This window comes from Lampris incognitus, chromosome 16 (genome assembly GCF_029633865.1).
Source record: "Lampris incognitus isolate fLamInc1 chromosome 16, fLamInc1.hap2, whole genome shotgun sequence".
Classification (NCBI taxonomy): Eukaryota; Metazoa; Chordata; class Actinopteri; order Lampriformes; family Lampridae; genus Lampris; species Lampris incognitus.
The window spans coordinates 13740947-13766676 of record NC_079226.1 but is presented as its reverse complement, the minus strand read 5'-3'; the positions used below and the strand labels follow the sequence as shown (position 1 = coordinate 13766676).

The window sequence follows — 25730 nt, the reverse complement described above, 5'->3', positions numbered from 1 at the left end:
GTGAAAAGAAGTGGCTGGTGACTCCACATGTATCGGAGGAGGCATGCGGTAGTCTGCAGCCTTCCCCGGATCGGCAGAGGGGGTGGAGCAGCGACCGGGGCGGCTCGGAAGAGTGGGGTAATTGGCCGGATACAACTGGGGGGAAAAGGGGGGAAAAATGTTCCCTTAGTGGACGATGGTGGTGAGGTGTAGGCATGTTGTTGACCGGGGGGGGGGGGGGCTGGGGGGGGTCTTGTCAAACTTTTCCCCTGCCTGGCTTTCTTTACTCTGTTTTACCATCACATGTAGCCCATCGTTCAACTTGGTGCAGCCTGCCATTATGCCACAGTTTCACTGCGGTAATCGTGTTCTCAAAAAAACAAAAAATACACGATATGAAAATATGAGTAGTCTTGTCCCACAATGAGTCACCTTTCAACTCGCTGGACCCTTCACCGCTGCGGAATGTAAATCAATTGTACAGGGAAACAAACACTGGGTTTGAAACATGACATGTTGTTTTCACTATGTCATAAGACATTTACACCAAAATACCAGACGGTGTGCGACTCTGCACTGTCGACAGCGCCGCAACTCTCCTACGTGGATTTAATACCGCAGAAAGTCACATGTAGTGGCCAGAATAATGACCAATTGTTCTTCGGAAATGTGATTCTGTGGTGCAGTAGAATGAACCTTGGCTGTTTTCCGTTTCGATGACGATGGGGGGGATGGTTTTGGTTAGCGGGCAGGTATTCACGAATAGTGGCCGGCCCGCCCTTTAACGGCTTAGCCGGGGGGAAAGCTGGGATGATCAGATCCTTTCTCTAACCTTTTCTGTTTTTGTTTCTCTCTCTCTCTCGTCTCTTCCAGATCATGCCCCCTAGATAGCAGCTCTTGCCTTCCCCTCCACTCCCTCCCCCTGTCCCTTCGCCCCTCCCCCCTCCCTCCCCCCCTCCCCCGTGGCCCCAGCCTGACCACTGCCCTGCCGTTGCCGCCATTGCCACCATGCCCCCCAGGAAGAGGACGCGGCCGGGTCTGGGCTTCCTGTGCTGCTTCGGCAGCAGCGAGCCGCCGGAAATCAACCTGAAGGACAGCGTGCCGCTGCAGCTGCTGGAGTTCAGCACGCCCATGCCGCCCGCGGAGGAGCTGAACGCCCGCTTCTCCGAGCTGGTGGTGAGTTGGGCCTGTCACGAGTAATCGAATAACCCGTTTGACAAGCATCTAAACACTCGCATTGTGTAACGCTTCAGTTGGTCGTAGATGTTTGCTGTGAGAGATCAGTCTGGTAACTTTTTACAGCGTCCAATACGACGTCCTCGGTTCTGTAACGGGACATGTCTTCCGGTAAACTCTCAGCATGCTGACTGTTGTAATTGGGGGCAATGTAGTCTTGATCTCACCCTCGAAACGCCCCGTTAACGTTTCTAGGATGGCACCGATCTGACCTATTGACCTTTCCAACTTGAACGCAACCAGTTCTGCAGCGCATGCCACACGAACATTCCTATCTGCAAAACAAGTTGCCGTGCGGAGATGCTGCTTGCATTAACAGCCGGGTAAAAGCCAGCGTAACGTGTTCGGGGATGGGTTGGAACAGTACGGTTGTACAATACGATATAAATCCTGGAATTTTCCTTTTTTCCTAATGGGAAGCAGCCCAGGTCTTTCCTTTGCATGTCATTCATTATCCTGGCCCCAAATGGATTTTGGGGGTAGAAGTTGGGAAGGGATCAGATCCTGTGGTGGGTGTCTTGATGGTTGGATGAGCTGTCGCTCCACCCCACCCCCACGCACCCACTCTTTCCACTACATCCAGCTCCATACCCTTACCGTGCCCTCCCCTCTCGTGCCCAGATCAGGCTTGTTGGCAGTGTCTGTGGGCCTGTGCCAGTGCCAGACTGACATGGCCGCGCTGGCACAGCTGTCAGAGCTAGGAAGTCTGCTATGGGTTTCGGCTGGCACGCAAACTGAATATCGCCTGGAAGAACACGGCTTTGCCGCTTCCCGATTTTCTCCTCTCCTCTGTTTTGTCTCCGTGTCTGTTGGCCTCAGCGTCTCCTCTGTCTTCGTCCCCGTCTCACTCTCTGCGTCCAAACTGATTTAGAAGATTAGGCTAAATTCAATTTGTGAACGGATTTTTTTGTTTGTTTTTGTTTTCAAGGTTGATGTTTACCCAGTTTGTTGAGCAATGTTGACAATTCGCAACCGCCACTGAAATAAAATTGCTGTCTCAGGTTCACGTCATCGCCAGTAACGCACAGACTGCTAAAACTCCGGTGGCTCTCACACTCCCACTGGCCCGCAATAGGGGGAAAAAACCTCAAAAGTTAGCACGGTTGTAATCGAGACGCAGATCGCCTGAATCGTTCTGCAGACTAGAACTACTCGAGGTCCTTTTACCAACAAGTCGACTCACGTCCTCGTCTCGAATGACCACCAGATTGTTGTTTTTACTCACTCGGTGATTGCATTCACGTGGAATTTATGGGGAACGATGACAACGCAATTCCCTGTTTCACCCCATGCGGCCAACGAGCCGGACAGATGCTTACGTACCTGAAGTGGGTCGCTACCTCAAAGTTACGTTGCTGGTACAAAACAAAAACCCTCCTGTCATATGGGCGCTTTTAAGCGAATCACGGCAGCCTCTCGTGATCGAGAAGGGAGGATGACCCCCCCACCCCCATTTATTTAAGTTAAATATCTGAGATGCAGCTGAGCAAGGGGGGGGGGGGAGGCAAAGCCGAAGCATCCTCCTCGCTTCCGGTCGGTACAGCTCTGCAAGACCAGGCAAAGGCAGTGTGTTTGGAAACGGGCCCCTTCACATATTTATGAATACATTTTTTCCAAGATGGTCACTGGTGAGGCTCACATCTGGTAGAGAAGGCCAGATGTTTGGTCTTCTGGACAACATCTCTCGGGTTGTGTGGTTGGTTTTGGTCCGTGCTCTGCTGGAGAAAAAAGACCCCGATCACCCCACTTTAGCCTGAAAACTTTAACGCTAATAAGTTTGAAAGCAAAAAGAAACATCGCCCAGTTTCATGTTCTAGCGAACACATCACTCATCTGGTGACAGTTTGAGGCATTTCTGCTTTCGTTGGATGACCGATGCTGTTTCGACCCAAAGGTGGTGGTCTGGCCATGCCGTTGGTGAACTGGCGCCCTCGGCATGTGTTAATGGACCCTGGGCCAGCATGCTGACACATTTGAGTGGTTATCCAAAGCATCTGTTCAACCAGACCTCCAGTAGCTCCACAGTATGGACGCACCGGTTCTCACACTGACACCATGAAATTTTGTCGGGTGGGTAGAAGCAGTGTTATAAGGGAAGATAGGGGGTGGGAGAGACATAACAGAGTGTGTTTCCATAGCAACGGGAGTCAGCGATTATTGTTATGAAAGCTTTTTCCTCAGGAGGGGAATGAGACTCAGCGGAGGCTTGTGGAGTGGGGGTGACAGATCTGGGCCAAACGGAGGAGCAAACCACCTCCACGTGTGTTCACCTCCACAGTGTTGTGTGTGTGTGTGTGTGTGTGTTTTTTTTATTTTTTTTACTGTATTCAAAGTGGGCAGTTCCCTGTCAGATTTATTGAGACCAGTTGAGTTCAGAAAAGACTTGGATGTTACGCTGTGCTTCACAGCACCAAGTGGAGAACTCCTCAATGTAGAACCTGTGCCTTAATTTCTTTATCCGGCCAATTAGCCCACTCTTCCGAGCCTTCCCGGTCGCTGCTCCACCCCCTCTGCCGATCTGGGGAGGGCTGCAGACTACCACTGGTCTCCTCCAATACATGTGGAGTCGCCAGCCGCTTCTTTTCACCTGACAGTGATGAGTTTCACCAGGGGGACGTAGCGCGTGGGAGGATCATGCTACACCCACCAGTTACCCCTCCTCCCCGAACAGGCGCCCCGACCAACCAGAGGAGGCGCTAGTGCAGCGACCAGGACACATACCCACATCCGGCTTCCCACTCGCAGACAATTGTGTCTGTAGGGACGCCCAACTAAGCCGGAGGTAACACAGGGATTCAAACCGACGATCCCCATGTTGGTAGGCAACGGAATAGACTACTACGCTACCCGGACACCATGCCTTAACTTCCACATTGTTAAATGAACAATGTGCCAACATGAAATAAGTTCGGCACAACAGCTGGAAATTTTTGTTACACACAAAAAAAAAGGATCCATCATTTGAAAAAGAAAATAAAGAAATCCCCAGAAAAACACAAGAGGCGGGATATTTATTATTGAGATTACGTGGTAAAAAAAAAAAACCCCGATATATCAGGGGGTTTATTCCACGATATCAATCTGCTCAATCTGAGCAAAACCCCTCTGCAGGTTTTGATCATCCCACCACACGGGTCTGAAGCTGCAGAAAAGCTGGCTCCTTGGTCTACCGTCAGCCCCTCTCGTGTTGCCTGTTTGCAGACCCTCCGTGGCATCTGATAACTCCATCCCATGCGAATGGAAGCAATCACCATTGATTTGGACATGTTAAACACAGACCACATCAGAGGAGCTAATGAATCACACCAATCAGAAAACACATTATGCAGCCTGCTGCCGTTTCCCTGCTGCCAGTGAGCAGCAGCGCCGCATTCTCGTCACTGCATATCTGGTTGCATTTAAAATGTTTTTGTTTTATTTATTTATTTATTTATTTTACTTGCCCAAACGTAGTTTCTAAAGGCACGCACACACGGATGATAAATGGGCCACATGTGAAACCTGGCAGCATCCCGAGCAGTGACGGCTTATTTTTTTGTTTATCGGGGGCAATTCCCCCGGTGAGTGATAACATGTTATCACCAAATGTGAAATTGCTGTCGCAGTTGGGTGTTATTGGGAAATGATTCTCTGCAGCCCGTTTCGGGTGCTCGGGGTGCCGTTCTCGGTGATAATGGCCTCGGCGAGCTGCGGTGCCACGCTTTGTTCCTTTAAAGCGCAGCCGGCGTCTTGAGGTTGTGTGAGGACAAACCGGTTTGGCGTTTTCAACTCGCAGCCGATTGCAATAAACAAAACGTGTACGGCTCTACGTGGAAAGGTCTGCATATGGCCGCCATGTGTCTATGGCGCTCTTTATGTTTTCCTTTTTTTTTTTTTTTTTTTAATCCAATCCACACACTACCGCTGAACGCTGCAAACTCAGATCATCTGGCGGGAGGGTAAAACAGATAGAAAAGGGAAAAGTTGCCCCAAAAAAGCTGCAAAAGAGTTGGGGTTACCTTGAAAGAAAGATTGCAAATGGGTAAAAATGATTGGAAGGTAATACGGTGAAAAGAGAGTGACTGACTTGGTTTCTGTATGTGACACCATCCACAGCCACAGCGCGACTGGATGTTCTCCCCGACCTGGCTGAATGGCTCCACCACTGAATTAGAAAGGCTATTTTTACACATGGAAAAATCTTTAGTCATCGAGCTGATGACTCTTTGATTTGCTTTTTTCCAGCTGTGTTATTGTGACAGCAAATCGGTCCCGTTAACAGCTTAAAGCGGGTAGGTTGCATGTTGATGGCCTTCGCCAGGCAACAGTAGTAAGAAGGTGAGGCGCTTTCTAAAAATATTGTACAGTATAATCCGGCCAAATTGGATGTGACAGCATCAAGTGTTGTGTGCCGACATCTGGCATGTTGCTGTACTAGCAGATGACAGATTAATCTGTCCTCTCTGCCCCCCCCCCTCTCTTTTTTACTCGCTCCTGCCCCCTTTTCCCCAATCTGTCTTGGCCGTCTGTCCCTGTGCCTCTGTGTCTCGGCGGGTTCACTCAGCCCCCCACTCGCACGAACTGGAGCAGTTTTAATCTCGCAGTTCTGGGAAACGGTCCAGCGGTCCAGTGTCATAGCTGACACATTGCCTCCGGAGCGCCCGCCCCATGTGACTCGCAATCACCCTTGTTAGTGTCACAGAAATCCTGTTCCCAAAAGCCACGCTGGTGTAATTATTCTTCCTCGTTTGTAGATGCAGGGACTCATGTTTCCAAGAAAACTGGACTCTTCCGAGCATAAATTTCTCTTCCTAATGTCCCTTCCGTTGTGTTTGACAGGGACTTTTTTCCGAACCAAATATAAACCAAAACACGCATTGCATCACAGGGGAGGTAAGGAAATACCCCCCCCACCCCCACCCCTCACCCCCTGCAAAGTCCTATGGGGGCATCAACCTGTGTATGCCCTGGGATGCCCCCTCTTCCCCGCCTCATCGTTTCTCTTTCTGTTTCCTCCTCTCGATCCCTGTCATTGGTCTGTCCAGCTGGATTCCCATATCTCATTCTCCCTTCCTTAACGCGCTTTCCAGCCAACCCTCGCTGGCCCAAGCCAACTTCAGCAGGGGCTCCGTCCAGTATTGTTTGGACATTGGTGAGAAGGGAGTACGCTGGCAGCGGTTTGCTGCAATAAGTCATCTAAAAAAGGGGGAGGAAAAGGGATGCCGTGACTCATCAGATCGCTGCGAAACATCGCGAGGCCAGCCCAAGTTGTGTAGTGGTTTACAAAGGGAGGAGTTGCCGATAAGCAAGGTTCTGGCCAAACCTTGTAGGAAATGTGACCTCCGACCTTTCCTTGGGCGTGTTACATGTCTCGGAATCCCTCTTTGCCTTGTGTGAAGGCCTGCACGACTGTCTGGGAGGACAGGCTTGGTATGACGCGTGCACACACGCACACACAAAACCCCCCACACACACACACACACAGAGTCTCATTTGGGTAAATAATGTCGGCTACAGTTTCCTGTGGGTCCCCTCGAGGCCTCATATGACTTCCTGCCATCTTGCCTGTCTTTCCTCTGTCTTCCTGCCCAACCCGGAGAGCAGTGCAGAGGATTGTGTGTGTGTGTGTGTGTGTGTGTGTGTGTGTGTGTGTGTGTGTGTGTGTGTGTGTGTGTGTGTGTGTGTGTGTGTGTGTGTGTGTGTGTAAAACTGCAACACCAGGGTTACCTGCCAAGCTGTCCTGCAGGACTTCTCAGAGCTGAAAGACTGATGCTGGAACATTTTAATTCATTCAAATGCCACTTCACTGAGAGACACACACACAATGAAGGCCAGCTAGAGGTGGTCATTCTAAGACCTCATACATTTCCCATTTAGGCGTTGTTTAACTGGGTGGACACTCCTAGTCACTTGTCACTAAGACTCGCCCTTAGGCTCCCCCATTCCCACGTCAGCTCCCCCACACCCACTGACTCAGCCGCCCTCCTTTCCTGTATAGTTTCCCGCGCACGTCTGCCTCGACGTCCGTCACCGCCGCCTTTATCTCAAGTGGACCCGCGTACGCAAATGCGCGAAGACGCAAAAACCCCCATGTGTAGGTGCGGTCCCCTAACTGCCTCCCACCTCTTAACTAACCTATCGTCTCTAATAGGTGTTGAACATGTTTTCCGCTTTCTGTCTCCCTCCTCTACTCTGTCTCGCTCTCGCCTTGTCCTTATCTGGCCAGCTGCTGGAATTAATGGTAGAGACTAAACAATAGCAACAGGTTATTTGGGTTTTCTCGGGCTGTTGATAAGTGTATATTCACATGTATTGTGTGCGGCTCCGTGGCGCAGTGCTTGGTCCCCCCCCCCTCCCTTTTTCTCCCCAGTTTTATCCAGCCAATTACCCCTCTCTTCTGAGGTGTCTTGGTCACTGCTCCACCACCTCTGCCGATCCAGGGAGGGCTGCGGACTACTACATGCCTCCTCTGATACACGAGGAGTCGCCAGCCGCTTCTTTTCACCTGACAGTGAGGAGTTTCACCAGGGGGACATAGCACGTGGGAGGATCACGCTATTCCCCCCAGCCCCCCCCCCCTGAACAGGCACCCCCAACTGACCAGAGGTGGCACTAGTGCAGCAACCAGGACACATACCCACATCCGGGTTCCCACCCGCAGAAACGGCCAGTTGTGTCTGTAGGGACTCCCGACCATGTCCTAGGTTGGACTCCCACCTGGAGCGGGGTTGGCACAAGGGGGTTTGATGTTCTCCCCAGGCCTATTGGTGTGAAGTGGCTGTCTGTGCATATTCTCCCCATGCTCAGGTGGGTTATCTCTAGACGAGGGGCCTTTCGGTGTGGAGTTTGCATGTTCTCCCCGTGCTCACATGGGTTTCCTCCAACACCAAAAAGAACCCCAATAGAAACATACAGAACACTCTCCTTTCCTGTCCCTGACCACGACATGGATGTCCACCTGGAACTGGTCCCGGAGCATTGAAGGAGATGGCTTCCCATTGCTCCTAGATGGACAACAAGATGGGGGAAAAATGCAGAAGTAACATTTCTTCAGCCACCACTCCCTGCCATGTATATGTGTGCTAAAGTGTACCTGTAAGACAAATAAGGTCTCTCCTTTTCTCTTCTTCCACTACTCTCCAAATGATACGGCCAGTTATTTCGGTCTCTAATAGGCATGTCGCATCACTGGGGATCTGTTTTGTTTACAGTAGAAGGAAAAGGTATGTGGCCATGTAAGTCATGCTTGGTCAGGAATGTGCCATGATTGATGAGTTCACACCAGTACGATTTGCCTTATCATCATATTTCCATAACCGAGTTCAGGATTAGGTACTTTCACTCTAGAAGAAATGAAATCTGTCATTCCAAAACTAAGGGTACCAGTTGCAAAGAGTCCTGCCAATAGTGGAAACACTTCAGTCAAGTCACGCTTGTTCCAAAATCTTAACTACCAAGGATCAAAATTTTTTTCCCGCTTCCGGTGTGAGAAGATGGCGGCGCAAACTCAGGTTTGCAGCAGCCTCACCCAGTACCGTCCTTGCGGTGTCTTTGTCCACGTCTGCGTCTGGGTTTGTGTCTGATGTCTGGGGGAGCTGGCGCTGGATCGGCTTGGGGAGCTTGGTCTGTCACGTCCTGTGGACCCGGGGACCGCGGCCCTGCCCGGAGCTGCGCCCGAAGAGGAAACACCGAGGGGGGTCTGACGGGACGCGGAAGCGGGGCAGGCTAAACTAACTGCTAGCCCATGCAGACCGGCAGTTCCGATTACACTGAGGGCGGTCTGGCAGCGGCCTCGCCTTGCGTTAACTGTGTTTTTTGTGTCGTGGTGTGGAGTGCGGGAAGGTGTGTCGAAGGTGTCTGGCTGGGAGAGCTGGCGTTGGATTGGCTGGGGGAGCTTGGTCTGCTGCGTCCTGTGGGCCCAAGGACCACAGCCCTTTCCGGCACTGCGCTGCGCCTGAAGAGGAGACACCGAGGGCGGTCTCACAGGACACAGAAGCGGGGCAGGCTAAGCTAACTGCTAGACCGGCAGTTCCGACAGTCATCCTGGCTGGTGTTCGCTCTCTTGGATATGTGTTCTTGTAGGTTTTGGATATGTGTTTTTGTCTTTGTGTTGCACTGCTGTGGGCTGGTGGAAACAATATTTCAAATAAGTGTTCCCGATTCCTGATGTTCCTGATTCCAAACCAACGATATTCTTGAAACCTTGAGTGGTGAAAACCCAGCAGTGTTATTTTCTTACTGTGTTTGGTGTCTGTAGTGTTGAACGGCATCCCTCCCCCCGTATCACGTCTTGTCATTTCAGACATTCGACACGTCCGACAGTCATGACTATCCGCACGTTGAATGATGGGGGGCGGGGGGTGTCAGTAAATCAGTCTGTTGTGTCTGTTATAACTCCCAAACCCGGCACCTTTTTTAAATTTGCCAGATTATTCGATAGATGCTTTTTCATGGAAATATGAAGTAGAGGTGTTTAGCGGGGCCGGGTGTGAATTTTCTTCCCCTTTTCGGAGCAGCAGGTGTAACAATATTAGCTTTGGTTTATGTGAATTCCCTGCTGGTGTATGCCGGCCAATGTGGACAGGGGGCTTTATAGAGTAAAAAGGAGGTCTGAGTCTGCTTAGGATGGGGGTGGGGGGGTATCATGAGGAGATCCATGTGATGTGGATGTGGTTCTGCAAGCATGTTTTCGATGGGATGTGGCGTAGGTAGTGGGGTTGTTGCGTAACTGAAAAAGCTGAAAAGTTGTTTGGTTGGCATGACCTGCACATTCCTTTTCCCATGTCCTCACTTTCTCCCTCAGCCCTCGCCCCCCCCCCCCACCCCCGCCCGTCACTCCCTCCGTCAGTCTATCTATCTAATGCTGGCTTCCTCTTTCTCTTGGGCTATCTCTGATTCAGAAACAATGTACCACCTGCACCTGCAAATAGCAAAATAAGATACGCAAGCTCCTCTTAGGGATCTCAAAGTGCATTAGGCTGGATCCACTCTATATTTAATTTCTTTTTTCAACTTTCTGCCATTAACTCCATGCTTACCGCACACGGCCTTTGGCTTTGTCCTACTCATACACCGAAATCTTATATAAAAGACTTATGTAATCCCATAGCTATTCCATAATTGAATTTCCTCAAAAATCTTTCTGACGTACCTTAACCTGCACCCCTAAACCTCGTCTTGTGCGCACATACACAGACACACACATATACGCTTGTTTTTCTGTACTTGTGAGGACCCCTTATTGACTACTAACCTTAACCATCAGAGCTCAGAACTACATGCCTAAACTTAAACCTTACTGTTAAAACTTAACCCAATCCTAATTCTAACCCTAAATCCAAGTCCTAACCCTAAAATGGACTCTTAGAGATTTGAGGACTGGCCAAGATGTCCTCACTTTGTTGGAAATATCCTCACTTGGGTGGTTAAAAACTCAAATTTGTCCTCACAAATATCGCTAATGAAGAACACATGCATGCACGTGCACGCAAGCAAACATCCCATCCTCCCCTCTTTTATTGCCACAGGACCTACTGCTCTCACATGACTACTGTTCCCGGGGGGGCTGATGAGCAGTGGGATGGAGGGGGTTTGAGAAGGAGCAGGGAGATCAGCTGCCGGGCTCTGTTCCCATCTGGTCCGAATCCAGGAGTCTCTTTCTCACTGATTTCTCCCCCCGTCCTGCTCCCTAGATGAGCTCCTCCAAACAGCAGTGGCTTGGATGGCAGGGCTTTGACCCAGCGACCAGGCGACAGGCCAGAGACTCGCTGGCTGCTCTTCCCTCCAGGCCCTCCGTTCTGAGAGGACGACGAGGACGAGGGGGAAGATGGGATTGCCGTCAACAAGCCAAGAACCAGAATCTGTTAAGCTTGAAGGACTGAGTGTCAGAGGATCGATAGCCGTCCTTTAGATGGCTAGTTACAGGTCTTAACAGTTGGAGTGTGAGGGGGAATCACGCAAGACGCAAGTTTTTCTTGGGGTCGATATGTAAAACTTGGAAGAAGTGAAGGGATCAGTTCATGATATAAGCTGCTAGTTGTTGATAAAATAAATAATTTCGCTGCTTATTGTCTTTGTACGTGAAGTATGTGAAGGGTAGCAGTTGGGGTTTGTAATTTTTGCCGTTCTGCATAACGTTTTTTTAATCACCGGATTGATTGAGGAGGTTTTGCATGTGCAACCACCGCTTGATTCGGCTTTGCAATGGTGTCTTATGGGCCAGACTTATTTTTCAGCAAGGCCAATTCAACGAAAATATCCAAACCATGTACTTGGAAGTGAAAATCCAGCCATCCATTATCCAAGTGCAAATTAAAATCCGTTCCCCGATGTGCCCGATATTATCATTTGCTTTGCTGAGCTACTTCCTGGTTCAGCTTACAGGACTGACCGGCCTATACTTACTGTAGGTAGCAGTAATCATCGACTAACTACACGGCAAGCACCGTTATGAAGTCATAGAGGAAGTCGTCTACACAGTCTGACTGGTGGGCTACGGATTATTTTTTTGCATTGTTGTTGTTAGGACAGGTTTCAGGCTTGTGTTCAGTTGCCCCATGAGACACTGGTGTAAAATGATCTCGAACCTGATATGCCTGATGGCAAAAAAACTATGAAAATAAGATCCAGGTGGTTAAAACAAGACCCCAAAACAGAAATATTCTGTAAAACTAACGATTTTAGAGTTAGCTGAATGTCCGTGCTTTTAAACAGAGGTGTTTTGGTGAGCGTATGGGAGCGGGGGGGGGGGTGTAGGGGGCAATGATCTCCTCTCAGAAACATTTTGATCCCCTCGAGCTCTCATCCTTGAGATCTCTCCCATTTTAAGTGGACAATGGCGTGCTGCTGGTTATCCCTTTTCAGGGGATGATGTCATTCCTCTTGGTGTTAGGCTGCTTGGAATGGGAATACCCCCCATCCATCCATCCATCCACCCCTCCCTCCCTCCAACCCCACCCCCCCAGCTAACTTGAATGGTTGAAAACAAATGCTGTGAATCCATCAAGGCCTGCTTTGAGGGGCCCCCCACCTTTGGCACCGGTGTAGCCATCTTGTGCTTTCCGGGATCGAGGAGCGGGGCCCCAGCAGTGCCGGTTGACGTCATGGTAGCACAACCGCTCTGATGAGATGAGTACAAATCCTGGTGCTGTGGCATCTCATCTTCTTTCTTTCTTTTTTTTGTTTGTTTGTCTATCCATCTCCATCACCCCGTTTCACAGTGTCTCTTGGCTTTATTTACTAGCTCCCCGTCTTTCATTCAATGCATCTCTCTCTCTTAGTAATGTGGTATCACTCCTATCCCCCCCCCCGGTCCTCACCTCTTTCTTTTCGTCCCCCCACCTAACCCCCACCCCCACCCCCCGTCCCCGTTTATCCATCTTTTATCCTTCTCCTGCCCAGGAGATCTTATCCAAGACGTTATTTTTCCTCTTTGGCACACAGAGACTCATTTCCTGGGCTCATATGCATTTCAAAAGCTCCAGGAGGCACCTTGCGCTGAGCTGTAGAGCTGAACAGAACAGCGGGGGGAATACTAAAACACTCCTCAGCCGTCTGCAGAGACCAGTTTGCCGTCTGGGCTGGACAATGGGAAGGTTGGGCAAACGATCAAACGTCTCGGGGCGCAGACTGTACTCATCCAAGCGATCTGCAATCGTCACTAAAATATGATCCTGTTTATTTGTTTTGGGGACAGGGGCGGGGGGGGATTACGGTAGGGATTGTGGGCTCGTTACTGTACCTGAGGGATCGGGGGTGCGGGGGGGGGGTGTTTGACATGCAGCCTCAGCCTTCGGAACTCATTTAGAAATGTTACGGTTTCCCTCATAAGGACATCTGAATGTGATGGGGTTTTGGTTCTGTCTCAGCCTGGCTTCCATCGTTTGTGTCTCCGTTGGAAAATTATGTTTCTCATTTTCATATACATAGTGTATTTGTTTTTGACAGACTGTGAAGGAGTCTTGACTAATCCAATGTAAACTGAATGTAATAATAACGAGTGCAACAACCGCTGCGCCTTGATTTATTTAAAGTGAACAGTGTGCGAGACAATGGCCATATTGTGCTCCTCTGTGGTTGCAGGATGAGCTGGACCTGACAGACAAGAACAGGGAGGCCATGTTTGCTCTGCCCGCGGAGAAGAAATGGCAGATCTACTGCAGCAAGAAGAAGGTGAGTTCAAAACTCTGCTGCACTTTACCCGTGTTTCTGCTCCGAATCCCTGGCTGACCCTCAGCCGGGCGGTCTTTCTAGCCCGCAGTTTGGGTCTTAACTGTCAGTGTCGAATGTTATTGAAGGGAAGCTGCCAACCAGATCCCCTTTTTTTTTCTTTTTGAAATCGGCTCGGCCGCAAAATTACCCAACTCTCGAGCTACCCGTTCCCGCTGTGACATAAACACACACGTGTTGCACGCGCGCATTCTTCCGAACACGTTCTGCACCGCATGCACATGGAGGTCTTTACTGTGTGTGTTCACCTGTAAGGCCCATATACATGCATGCATATAGAGAGGCACTCGTAAATCAGTGTTTCAGAGACCTCCATCTCCAAATTCTCTCTCTCTCTCTCTCTCTCTCTCTCTCTCTCTCTCTCGCTGTCTCGCTCTCTCTCACTCTCTCTCTCTCTCTCTCTGATGGGCCGTTGGCTTTGTGCTGCACCAGAATTGTCAGCATACCGTCAGAGCATTAGGAGATTCTGGTTAGCCCTCTCTTTCACCCTTCAACCCTCGCCAAAACATCCCTCCATCTCTTCGTCACTTCGGCCCAGCTCCTCCACAACAACTCTGGTCTCAGTTTGTGGTCAAATATCCACCAGGAAATGACATTCTGCTGAGAAGAAAGAGGAATTCAGTCCTCCCCCTTTTCCTCAATAGCAAATTATATAAATAGTCATAAACCCTCCCCAGTGTCTCTTTGCTAATTTGTTTTTTTGGCCGAGGCTTTTGTGTTGGAAGCAAAACCAGGATCCGACCCCTCCTTCCACTTTCCGAGGCATGCAGGCCAGGCTGCGCTGATGTGATGGACTCTGACAACCTCTTTAAGAGGGAGTAAACACAGCACTGTGTGTGTGTGTGTGTGTGTGTGTGTGTGTGTGTGTGTGTGTGTGTGTGTTGCTGCACATATCCATGGTACCTGTTTGTAGAGTACGGTTAGATAATGAACATGCTAATGAAGTAAAATGCGAGCTTTGTTTGAATCTAACTGCGAAGCCTTACTTACAGTAGAGACTGCTTTTTTGAGGACAGACATATCCGTGGTTCGAAGATAGTGTCAGATGAATTTCCAGTGCCATTTTTACTACAAAACGGATTTATAGAGTATTGTGTAATAGAAATCGTCGTGTGTGTGTGTGTGCGCGTGCGTGTGTGTACACCTGCACGAGTGCCGTCAGGATAATATCCCTTCTCGAGGTATAGGATTACATGGAAAAGGAAGAGAGCAGAGGTATTCTGGTGTTGTTAGAGGGATGTCAAGGCAAGGATGGAAGCAGGAACGGCACCGCAGATTGGAGGGAGATGGAATATGGAGGAGAGCAATTAAACAGGGGAGCTCTAGTCTTACATCTAGCTATATTATGATAACAAAAGGTCTTGCAAAGTATTACCCCCTTTTGTATTGTACTGCGCAGTATCAAAGGATATTGAGTTATTGGCATATTTCTGCATTTGCACATGTGAGCCCACATGAAAAGGCACAAGTTCAATCTTACTTCCATTTCGGTTATTAAATATCTCATTGAAGTGACCACAGACATTTATAAGGGCTCTTTTGTGCCGTAGTAGAACGTAGTGGAAACAATACTTTGGCACCGGCTTCATATACTGGAACATTAAGAGTTCACAGTACTAGACTAAGCTGGGTTCAGAGGTAGGATATATTAGTTTGTTGTTCCTCCCATGTCTCTCCTAGTCAGAAATAATTTCCTCTGTGGGACTAAGTTTAAAAAAAAAAGGAGAAAAAAAAAAGGAGAGAGAAATGTCCGAGCCAGGAAAAGGAGACCAAAACCGAGGTAACAAGGCACAGAGGAAAGCCGGAGGAGAAACCAAACAAACCCCTCATTCATGGATAGTGGCGGTGTAATGGAGAGGAGCGAAAAAAACAACTGGCCGCAGCGTCTGATGGCAATTTGCATGTCTCTGAGAGAACGCGAACGTGCAGGCAGACATTTATTCTTACACATATTAACGTTTTTCATACGCACTCGCGGCGAAACCGGCATGCATGCGGGACAAGGTCCTGAAGGTAACCGACATGTATAGAGCTACACACACTGCACACACACACACCGCACACAGTAGTGCACTGTGTTGCTCGAAATTACAGCATGACAGTCATTTAAATGGGAAGTAGTGCAGAGCAGAACGCAGCAGAATTTCCCTCATCCGCCCCTGCCGGGGACAAACACTGGTCCCCTTGTTTCCTGCAGCTACAGTTGTTGTGGTTAGATAACATTTGGAGGGCCGCTGCGTGCCCTCTGAGAGGACAGGCTGACTTTGTTCACCTGTAAAACAAAGCGCCTAACACGCAGTTTGCCTGGCGGTTAAGCTGTGCCGACTGCGTTTTAGATTTGCTTTTCCGACTCCGTCCAGTTAGTCTCGGGCCCAAATGGTTTCCGGACTCGGCGGTATTAGGCTGTTTCTCTGCTCATACTGACAGTATGACACAGCACAGAAAGTCTTTACAGGCGTCCGGGTAGCGTTTGGTCTATTCCGTTGCCTACCATTCACGGGGATCGGAGGTTCGAATCCCCGCGTTGCCTCCTCCAGCTTGGTCGGGCATCCCTGCAGACACAGTTGGCCGTGTCTGCAGGTGGAAAGCCGGATGTGGGTATGTGTCCTGGTCATTGCACTAGCGCCTCCTCTGGTAGGCCGGGGCACCTGTTTGGGGGGGGAGGGGGAACTGGGTGGGGGGGGGGGGGTAATGTGATCCTCCCTCGCGCTCCATCCCCCTGGCGAAACTCCTCACTGTCAGGTGAAAAGAGGCGGCTGGCAACTCCACATGTATGGGAGGAGGCATGTGGTAGTCTGCAGCCCTCCCCGGATCGGCAGAGGGGGTGGAGCAGTGACCGGGTCGGCTCGGAAGAGTGGGGTAATTGGCCGGATACAATTGGGGAGAAAAAGGGGGGAAAAGAAAAGTGCTTAGGCCTGCACTGGTTGTGCCATACACGCTTGTACTGAAGACGTAGGCAACTTTTGAATGAAGTTTTCTCAAAATCTCGAATCAGGAGTGAAGGCGAACCCCTCCAGATGTTGTGGACCGTGTGCTGGTGGCAAAAATGCGGTTACGCATCACCTTTGCTTTGTTTGCAGCATTTTAAACCCGATATCCAAACCCGAAATTTGTTTTGTTCCAATCGGATATACATTTGTTTTAGTGTGTTTATCGGACAGCACTCCGATGGTATCTGGGTGACGGTAGTTGGCGGTGATGTCAGAGACTCATTCTAAACAAGGCCAGTTGTCTGTGTACCATGACTAACTAGAACATCTTGTAGGGGCCTTCAGGCTTTACATAAGCCAGCCATATCAGCACCTTTGATCTCAGTCAGCGCTGCTGGGTGGTGTGTGTGTGTGTGTGTGTGTGTGTGTGTGTGTGTGTGTGTGTGTGTGTGTGTGTGTGTGTGTGTGTGTGTGTGTGTGTGTGTGTGTGTGTGTGTGTGTGCGCGCGCGCGCGCGCCTCTGTCTGTCTGTCTCTCTCCCTCTCTCTCTATGTCTGTCTGTCTCTGCCTGTCTGTCTGTTTCTCTTTCAGTCTGTCTGCCTGTCTGTCTCTGTCTCGCTGTCTGTCTGTCTATCTGCCTGTCTCTCAATCTGTCTGTCTGTCTGTGTGTCTCTCAGTCTCTTTGTCTGCCTGTCTGTTTGTCTCTGTCTCTCTCTGCCTGTCTGTCTCTGTCTGTGTCTCTGTCTGCCTGCCTGTCTGTCTGTCTGTCTCTGTCTCTCTGTCTGTCTGCCTGCCTGGCTGTCTCTTTGTCTCTGTCTCTCTGTCTGTCTGTCTCTCTGTCTGTCCGCCTGTCCGTCCATCCGTCCGTCTCTCTCTCTCTCGCTGTCTGTGTCTTTGTCTGTTTCTGTCTGTCTGTCTCTCTGTCTGTCTCTCGCTCTCTGTCTGTCTGTCTGTCTGTCCATCCGTCCGTCTCTCTCTCTCGCTGTCTGTGTCTTTGTCTGTTTCTGTCTGTCTGTCTCTCTGTCTGTCTGTCTGTCCATCCATCCATCTCTCTCTCTCTCTCTCTCTCTCTCTCTCTCTCTCTCTCTCTCTCTCTCTCTCTCTCTCTCTCTCTCTCTCTCTCTCTCTCCCTCTCTCTCTCTCTCTCTCTCTCTCGGTCTGTCTGTCTATCTGTCTCTCTCTCTCGCTGTCTGTCGTTCATAGAGGTGCTGCATATTGTGTGCATGTTTTCGAGTGTGTGCGACGGTGTTGCGGCGTTGTTGTGGATGGTGTGACTGTACATGTGGGGGAGGGAGGGAGCTCGCGTGTGTGTCTGCAGCGCACATGCGTGTGCTGTTGCTTCCTCGTCTGCGTGTGAGGGTGTGTGCATGTGTGTGGTTTTATGTGCATATTTACTTGTGTTGGGTATTTCCCAGGTACAGAGCCAGACGTGGCTTTTATTGGGCCCTAATAACCGATCGGTGCCTGGGGCCAAACAGTCTCCTGGCACCCATTAGCACGGGTGCACCGACACGCTCGTACCGCCCATCCCACAACCTTACAACACCTCTCTTCACTGGTGTCAAGGCGCTGACAGGATAAGCATTTATCCATAAACCATGTGTCCCATTATTTTCGAAGGAAAGGATTTTTAGGCGAAAATAAAATAAGTAAATTAATAAGCAAGCACGGTGTCCAAATCCTGTTGATTTCAAATGCCGCAAATAAAACGGCATCATTTAGCACAGTGAGCGCACGCTGTACCTGCACTTGTCTGGACAGTGATTTAAGACACTTTTAGCAGTCTGTGTGTGTCTGTGTGTGTCTGTGTGTGTGTAAAAACCCGTGTTCGGCTGGCTACCTGTGAGAGACGGCGTGCGTTACATAATCTCCCAGAATTCAATATCCTGTCCATTTCCTGCCTCTCTGGGTGAGACTTCATATCCAGGCTTCCTTAAATAAATATTCCCTGAAGAGGGATCGGCTCTTTGGTATGTCGGACAATACCCCCGATTGAACAGACGGAGGCCGCGGAGAGGTGGCAACCGAAGACGCGACAGATTTTGCGGCGCGATCCGCAGACTGTTTCTCTACGTGTCTTTCTGAGAAATGCACGCATACACACTTGCAGGGATGCCCAGAGGGGCCGGGGATTGAAATACGTCCATTATGTAACCTACGATATACCAGAAAAGTTGCATATGGTACACATAATTAGGCGGAGAAACTATTTGCCTACTTACCTTTATGACACCAAATCATAATGCCCCAACTATGAAGTACATAGCCGTACTTGGCCAATTACCCCACTCTTCCAAGCTGTTCCAGTTGCTGCTCCACCCCCTCTCCAATCCGGGGAGGGCCGCAGACTTACCACGTGTCTCCTCCGATACATGTGGAGTCGCCAGCCACTTCTTTTCACCTGAAGGTGAGGTGTTTCGCCAGGAGGGACGTAGAGCATAGGAGGATCACGCTACCCCCCGCCCCCCCAAGTTCCCCCTCCCCCCCTGAACAAGTACCCCGGCCGAGTAGAGGAGGCGCTGGTACACCTACCCACATCCAGCTTCCCACCCGCAGACACAGACAATTGTGTCTGTAGGGACGCCCGACCAAGCCGGAGGTAACACGGGATTCAAACCGGCGAGCCCCGTGTTGATAGGCAACGGAATAGATCACTACTACCTACGCTAATGGTCTTCCAATAAGCGTTATTCCCTTTAGTATTGCCGTAGTTCCCGTTGCTGTCACGGTTTTGGACAGCTGAGGACTCATCAGAGACTCTCCCTGTTTCAGCCAGGGTCCACGCTGCGTCCTCTAAGGACCCGTGGAAAAGAGAGAGGTCGGGCCCGGCAAGCGGTGCAGTTGCCAGACACCGTAGAGAGACACGTTAGCCAGTCGCTGTGAGTCAGGGTATGAGTTTTGGCCCCGTCTCAGTCCCAGAACAGCTGAGTAAGCTGCCAAGCCCCGTGATCAGAAAACATGGAGGTGAAAATGTGCCATCCTCAGATCTGCTGACATGTCTCAATCTGCTTAACACATTACAGTGTACTACTGTGTGTGTGTGTGTGTGTGTGTGTGTGTGTGTGTATATATACTTCATATTCCTATATTTGTGGCTACCATGAGTCACAAATGTAGGAAAGTGAAAACCTTTGTGCTGGGTGAGGACATTTTGGCTGGTCCTCGCATCTTTAAGGGACTATTTTAAGGTGAGCACTTGGGTTTAGGGTTAAAATTAGGATTAGGTTAAGGTAAGGGTTAGGGCTAAGCATGTAGTTCTGGTGGTTGGGGTTAAGGGCTCGGGAATGAATGGAGTCAATTAGTGGTTCCTACGAATAAGGGCGGACATAGCTGTGTGTGTGGGGGGGGGGGGGGGTCATGACTTTTCCCATTTGGGCCACCCTAGAGACTCTCAGTCCAGTTTGGATTCCCTTCACCTCCCCTCCATTAGCTATGACATATTCAGGAAAAAAAGGAGGGGAAAAAAAAAAGGAAAAATCTCTGAAACGACGTGGAGTTTAAGAATTGGGCAGTAACAGCTGAAAAACCTCATGGCGCTGGAGAGCGAGTTTAACTGCCCCGGCCAGCGGTGTGTTTGGTTGGACTCCTACCATCTGTTACTCAGAAACACAGATTAAGAAGAAAGCTAATAAATGTACGTGTAACGGATTATCATAATAAAATGTGCAAATCATGCGTTCAACCCAGGTTATCAGTGAAGCCTTTTGGAACTTGGTAGCCCTTTTATAATGCCTCGTTGGACGGCGTCGGCAAGCTGAAATCTATATTTTTGTCTTGTGCACAGGTGTCCGTACACACACAGTAGCCTGCCAAACACAGGGAAAAGATCTCGACCTCTAGCTGTACTCGGGTACAATAAATATATCAGGTAGGATAGATCCTCCAGCAGATGGCTGTAACGACAGGGCTACACCTGATACGTAGTTTTGGAGTCCTGTCCTCCCCGTGCTGCCTCGCAGGCTGTAAATCATATTTAATGTCGCCAGACACGGGGAATGTACATTGCAGTAGAGGAGTGTAATTGCTGTAATAAAGTGATGGGGTTGAAACCCCTGCATACCTGATGTTAGACTGCTGCAGCGGAGAACACCGCTGGAGTGTTTTCAGAATAAAAGCGCCATAAGCGGGAGCTCGCTCAGTACAGCGGGTTACAAATATGTACACACACACACACACACACACACACACACACACACACACACACACACACGTACTCCTTGTTCGTACCCATCTAACGTCTACTAGTTTTCGTTTTCGATAAGCTCCATGGAGTAAATATGTGCCTAACCAGATTCGACTCGTGGCGTAGAATTAATCAGCCAAAAAAAAAAAAAAAAAAGTCCACGACTTTTGTTTCGTTATCAAGTCACCATTCAAATATTCAGACCCTTGTATAGGTCTGCATGTCACAGGGACCCCCACACCAAACCACCACCCCGTCCTCTCATTTGTCCCTAAAACAAGATGGAAATTACAGTACTTTACTCGGGGCTCGTGAAAGTGCCAGGGTAAATGTTGCGTTGGACTCAACATGTTATTAAGGGCCTATCCGTGGCTGTAATTTGTCTGAGGGGCTGCAGAGAAGCAGTTAAGTTGTTAATATCAGCGTCAAGATCTGTCTGGCAAGGCGTCCAGTGCGTGTCAGCAGAATCGTGGTAGTGGCAGAGAACAAGAAGCACAAATTGAGTACAGTGAGCCCTATTGTTTTGTGTTGTTTTGATTCTGCTGCTTAAGCTTAAAGGGCTGGCTGCGAGCCTCGCCGAACAGACAAGGTGGTCATTACATGCGCAGAAATCCAAAATCAACCCCGGAGCCCGACCTCAAACGGCTTCGGTATACACTTGTTTGTCCTCGTTCAGAAGTCGGTGAATGGGCCGATTTGGCTTTGGCTGTTGTCCTTCGCAGTAGGTCAGTTGGGCTTTTTTCCGGAGATAATAAGAGGATTTTATGTCTGTGGACAAACAATTCAGGCTCATCCCAGAAACGGACTCTGTCTGGCTTCATCATTAGTAAAGGTCATTTGTGCTCTCTCAGCTGTGTGTGCGGCCACCGAGCAAGCTGTGAATTGAGGAAAATGGATGGATTAGGGCGCATGAAATATTTATTTGTCATATCGGGGAGTGAGAACTGATTAGCCCTAGCTGTGGATGAAAATAACCTTGCAGCAAATGATGTCATCACAGTATTTGAGGTCCGGTAATTTACGAGAAGGAATCTTTCGCCCGTCAGCTGCGGTCAAAACCGTGTCTGTCCTGCAGCATATGATTGACATTGTATCTCTCCTGCAGCATATAATTGACACTTTTCAAACTAATTTCAAGTTTTGGAGGCCTCATCGTGAGAAAATATAGTTATTTATTGTCTTATTGATTATTCCATTTATCTGATGTGGATGTTGCGTCATGATGGGTACAAGTTTCCGTGTCCATAATGTCCTCGTCAATCAACTGGCCCAGCCTGAGAAAACAGCTGTCCAAGTTTTATGTAAAGTTAAAAAGTGTTGTGTAGGGCGTCCGAGTGGCGTTGCGGTCTATTCCGTTTCCTACCAACACGGGGCTCGCGGTTCGAATCCCCGTGTTGCCTCCGGCTTGGTCGGGCGTCCCTACAGACACAATTGGCCGTGTCTACGGGTGGGAAGCCGGATGTAGGTAGTATGTGTCCTGGTCGCTGCGCTGGTGCCTCCTCTGGTCAGTCGGGGGCGTCTGTTCAAGGGGGAGGGGGAACTGCGGGGAATAGCGTGATCTTCCCACATGCTACATCCCCCTGGCGAAACTCCTCACTGTCAGGTGAAAAGCGGCTGGCGACTACGCAGGTATCAGAGGAGGCATGTGGTAGTCTGCAGCCCTCCCCGGATCGGCAGAGGGGGGTAACTGGCTGGATACAATTGGGAAGAACCCCCCCCCCCCAAAAAAAAGTATTGTATAAAAAGACTGAACCTCAGAAATCAGTTTGTGGAATATTAATAGAAGAAACCGGATCCCTTGAATACACAATACTTGTTTAAGGTACAATACAAAGACACAACTCCTGGCTTTTACCATTGGTTTGCATCACATGTATTTGGTTCGGTTGGGTGTTGAGATTTGAAATCCATTTAAAGTATTTGCAAATGTTTATCCTGAGTCTTTTTTTTTTCCCTAACAAAAACTCATTTGTTTTCCACCTCTCCCAAGTTTCAGTCTCACGTCGACGTGCACTCTTTTAAAAAACAATAACAACAACATTCCAGCAGTGCCCCAAACCGGGCTAAACGATACCAGATGTGAACAAGCAATATTGTCTTTTTGCATTTCCCTCCCGTGTCTCCGTTCCTCGTTGCGTCGCGCTCCCCCCTCCGTTGGGTTGGTACTGACCGATTTCGGACGGCAGTATCGAACGCTGTTGTGAAGCGCACCCAGTCCCTCGATGGGGCCGCTCCATCACTCCGTGTCTCTTGTTTTTATCTCCGGATGGAGCTCTCTCGTAAGTGCTGAGAGACAGCTGAATGGGTTGAATATTGTGACCCAGTTACTGTGTGCCGCGCTGTCGGATCCGTTTAGTCAGTTCATGTGGATGTCGCGGAGTATGGTGGAGTACTGAGCGGCGGCTGCACCGTGCATCCTCCTAGGAAATGGAAATTTGGAAGTACCAACGTGGAAATATGTATTGTAGTCAAATATAGCAGCACGTGCAATATAGATTGTCGCAGTTCATCAGATATAGGTAATTTTGCAGTGTATGCACTCTGGGAATGGAAAAGGCAGACCTACAGTAAGTGGGCTCCAACAAGCCCGATGCATTCAGGGCACTTTAAGAGGGGAAAAAAAAATCACAGTATCATCTCTGTGTGTATGTTGTAGGGATAACACTGTCCATTAGGGGCCATGATACTGAACAGTCTTCTGTGTGTCCCCGAGATGCTGCCAAAATTGTGTGGGAAAGTGAATGCTTGAATCGCTACCACAGCTGTGTGTAACCTTGCCATTTGCATTTTCTTACGCAGTGTGGCCGCCGGTAAACCTGGAAGTAAGTGTAGTTTTGACATCCGTGGACTTTTTCCACCGGCGGCGTCACCGGCGGACACATTTTCAGCGGCATTTCGGAGACATACAGAAAACTGCTAAGTATTATGGCTGCTGATGGAGTGTTATCCCTACAACATAGATGTATGTATGTATACACGAGAGAGAGAGACAGCGAGAGAATATGTTGAAAATCATGATTGTTTCCCCTTCAATGAGACAGCAGAGCTGTGATTCCTGTCATTGTTTAGTACAGAGACGACTTTAGAAGTGTCTCACACTGTATGTCATTGTGTCTGCACAGGAGCAAGAGGACCCCAACAAGCTGGCCACTAGCTGGCCTGACTACTACATTGACCGGATCAACTCCATGGCTGCTGTAAGTGAATGAGATTCGCTCCTCTCCCTGTCCGAATGTCTGTCTGTCTCTTTCTCTTTCTCTCTCTCACTCGCTCCGTCTTCTGTCTCTCTCACTCTCTTGCTTGCTCTCTTGCTTTCTCTTTCTCTCGCTGCCTCTCCTCTCTCTCTCGCTGTCTTGCTCTCTCTCTCTTGCTGTCTCTCCCTCTATCCCTCTCTCTTGCTCACTCTCTTCTCTCTCTCTCTCTCTCTCGCTGTCTTGCTCTCTCTCTCTTGCTGTCTCTCCCTCTATCCCTCTCTCTTGCTCACTCTCTTCTCTCTCTCTCTCTCTCTCGCTGTCTTGCTTGCTCTTGCTCGCTCTGTCCTCTCTCTCTCTCTTGCTGTCTCTCCCTCTCTCGCTGTCTTGCTCTCTCTCTCTTGCTGTCTCTCCCTCTATCCCTCTCTCTTGCTCACTCTCTCTTCTCTCTCTCTCTCTCGCTGTCTTGCTTGCTCTTGCTCTCTCTCTCCTCTCTCCCCCTCTCTCGCTGTCTTGCTCTCTCTCCAATTCTGTGGAAACTCCCTGACAAGTGAATATTCCATTTGATCTCACCATTATAGTACACTCCACTGCATTTCGGCCTGTCGCCACTATTTTTAAGAGGTCAGTGCCCCAACCCCCGTCTCTCTCTCTCTCTCTCTCTCTCTCTCTCTCTCTCTCTCTCTCTCTCTCTCTCTCTCTCTCTCTCTCTCTCTCTCTCTCTCTCTCTCTTTCGCTCTCTCTCAAGCGTTTCTCTTGGCTCTCTTTTGATCAGGTCCCTGCTGACTGAGCTCACTGCATTCACAAGGCTGCATTCCTTCCCTTTGACCCCAGCGTTCACGCACAGAGTGATGACAAACAGGCTATTTATCCACTCAGCAGTTCACTCAGTGAGAATGATGGAGAGAAAGCAGGATGACGATATTGGTATATTTTTAGCCAGCATGGCTAATTCATATGAATGGCATCGTGCACATTGACCAAGACGTCATCACTGTCATCTGATAATCATTTGGTTTAATGAGTTAAGAAAGATGACAGTCGTGCAGATTGCTTTTCTGGCGTGGGACGCCTGATTAGATATTCAGTATCTACTTGAACAAGCTTGTTTTTTGACAAAGCGAGTTCTGTGCCAGGATGGAAGTGACACGTACATGTCAGCCGTGACCTCAGCCACCGACACATCTGTGCCAGTAACCTCACCCAGAACCGTCATTCTGACAACAGTTTGGCTCCACCAGATGTTTGAACATCATAAACCTTGAAATTTAGGACCAACGCTTCAGGAATGACACACAAGCATAAAATCCAGAGAGACAAGTTGTGCCGTATTATTGTCGGACACGGACGCCGAGCTCCCATTTCAGTAACGGACTTCAACATTCCCCCTGGGTTGACCCCCCCCCCGCCCCCCTCTTTGTCACACCTGGCCAAAAACAGCCCCAAAGAATTTGAGTGTTTACAAGTCGTTCCAGGCCCCAGATTGCAGAGACATTTCAACTTGTAAGTCAGGCATATCATGACAAATACAGTGCCAGAAATTAATGGCATTTAATATCTGTTTATTGACATGTTGTTTGCTTCTCTGGCAAACATGTCTGTAGCAACAAGCCATGTTTGCATGTTTGCTCGTTTTACAGCTGTTTTTGTTTATTGGCTGTGTTCTGGGGGGAAATGAGACTCGTTTGAATCGGCATGCTGGTACCTGAGCTCAGCGTCAGAGTCTGGAGAAACCATTTTTAATTTTCTTTTTTTCTTTTTACTGTCACTCTCTTCAGATTTCAGACTGCTCTTACACGCATACATTGAAAGTGCAGTGGGAGAGAAAGAGCAGATTTGTGAGGTGTCAAGATTTTTAAAATGCGTCGGGGCTGCAGCCAAGCCCCTCTGCTATTATATGTCAGACATGCTGTCAGAACATGTCACTTTTCTTTTCTTTTTTTTTTTTTACTTTTTTCTCCCCCCCCCCCCCCCTTTTTTTTTCACACTGTCATGACCTGACCCG

General features: G+C 49.3%; 1 protein-coding gene across 3 annotated transcripts in view; it reads left to right on the top strand.

Moving 5' to 3' along the window:
• Positions 1-946: 946 nt before the first annotated feature.
• The window catches only part of daam2 (dishevelled associated activator of morphogenesis 2), a 73249-nt gene continuing 48465 nt past the window's right edge, over positions 947-25730 (top strand). For all 3 annotated transcript variants that reach the window (XM_056295691.1, XM_056295693.1, XM_056295690.1), the window contains exons 1-3: positions 947-1155; positions 13276-13365; positions 23657-23731. In XM_056295691.1, the coding sequence (XP_056151666.1) occupies positions 988-1155; positions 13276-13365; positions 23657-23731 (333 nt within the window). In that variant the 5' untranslated portion in view covers positions 947-987. The remainder of the gene's footprint in view (positions 1156-13275; positions 13366-23656; positions 23732-25730) is intronic.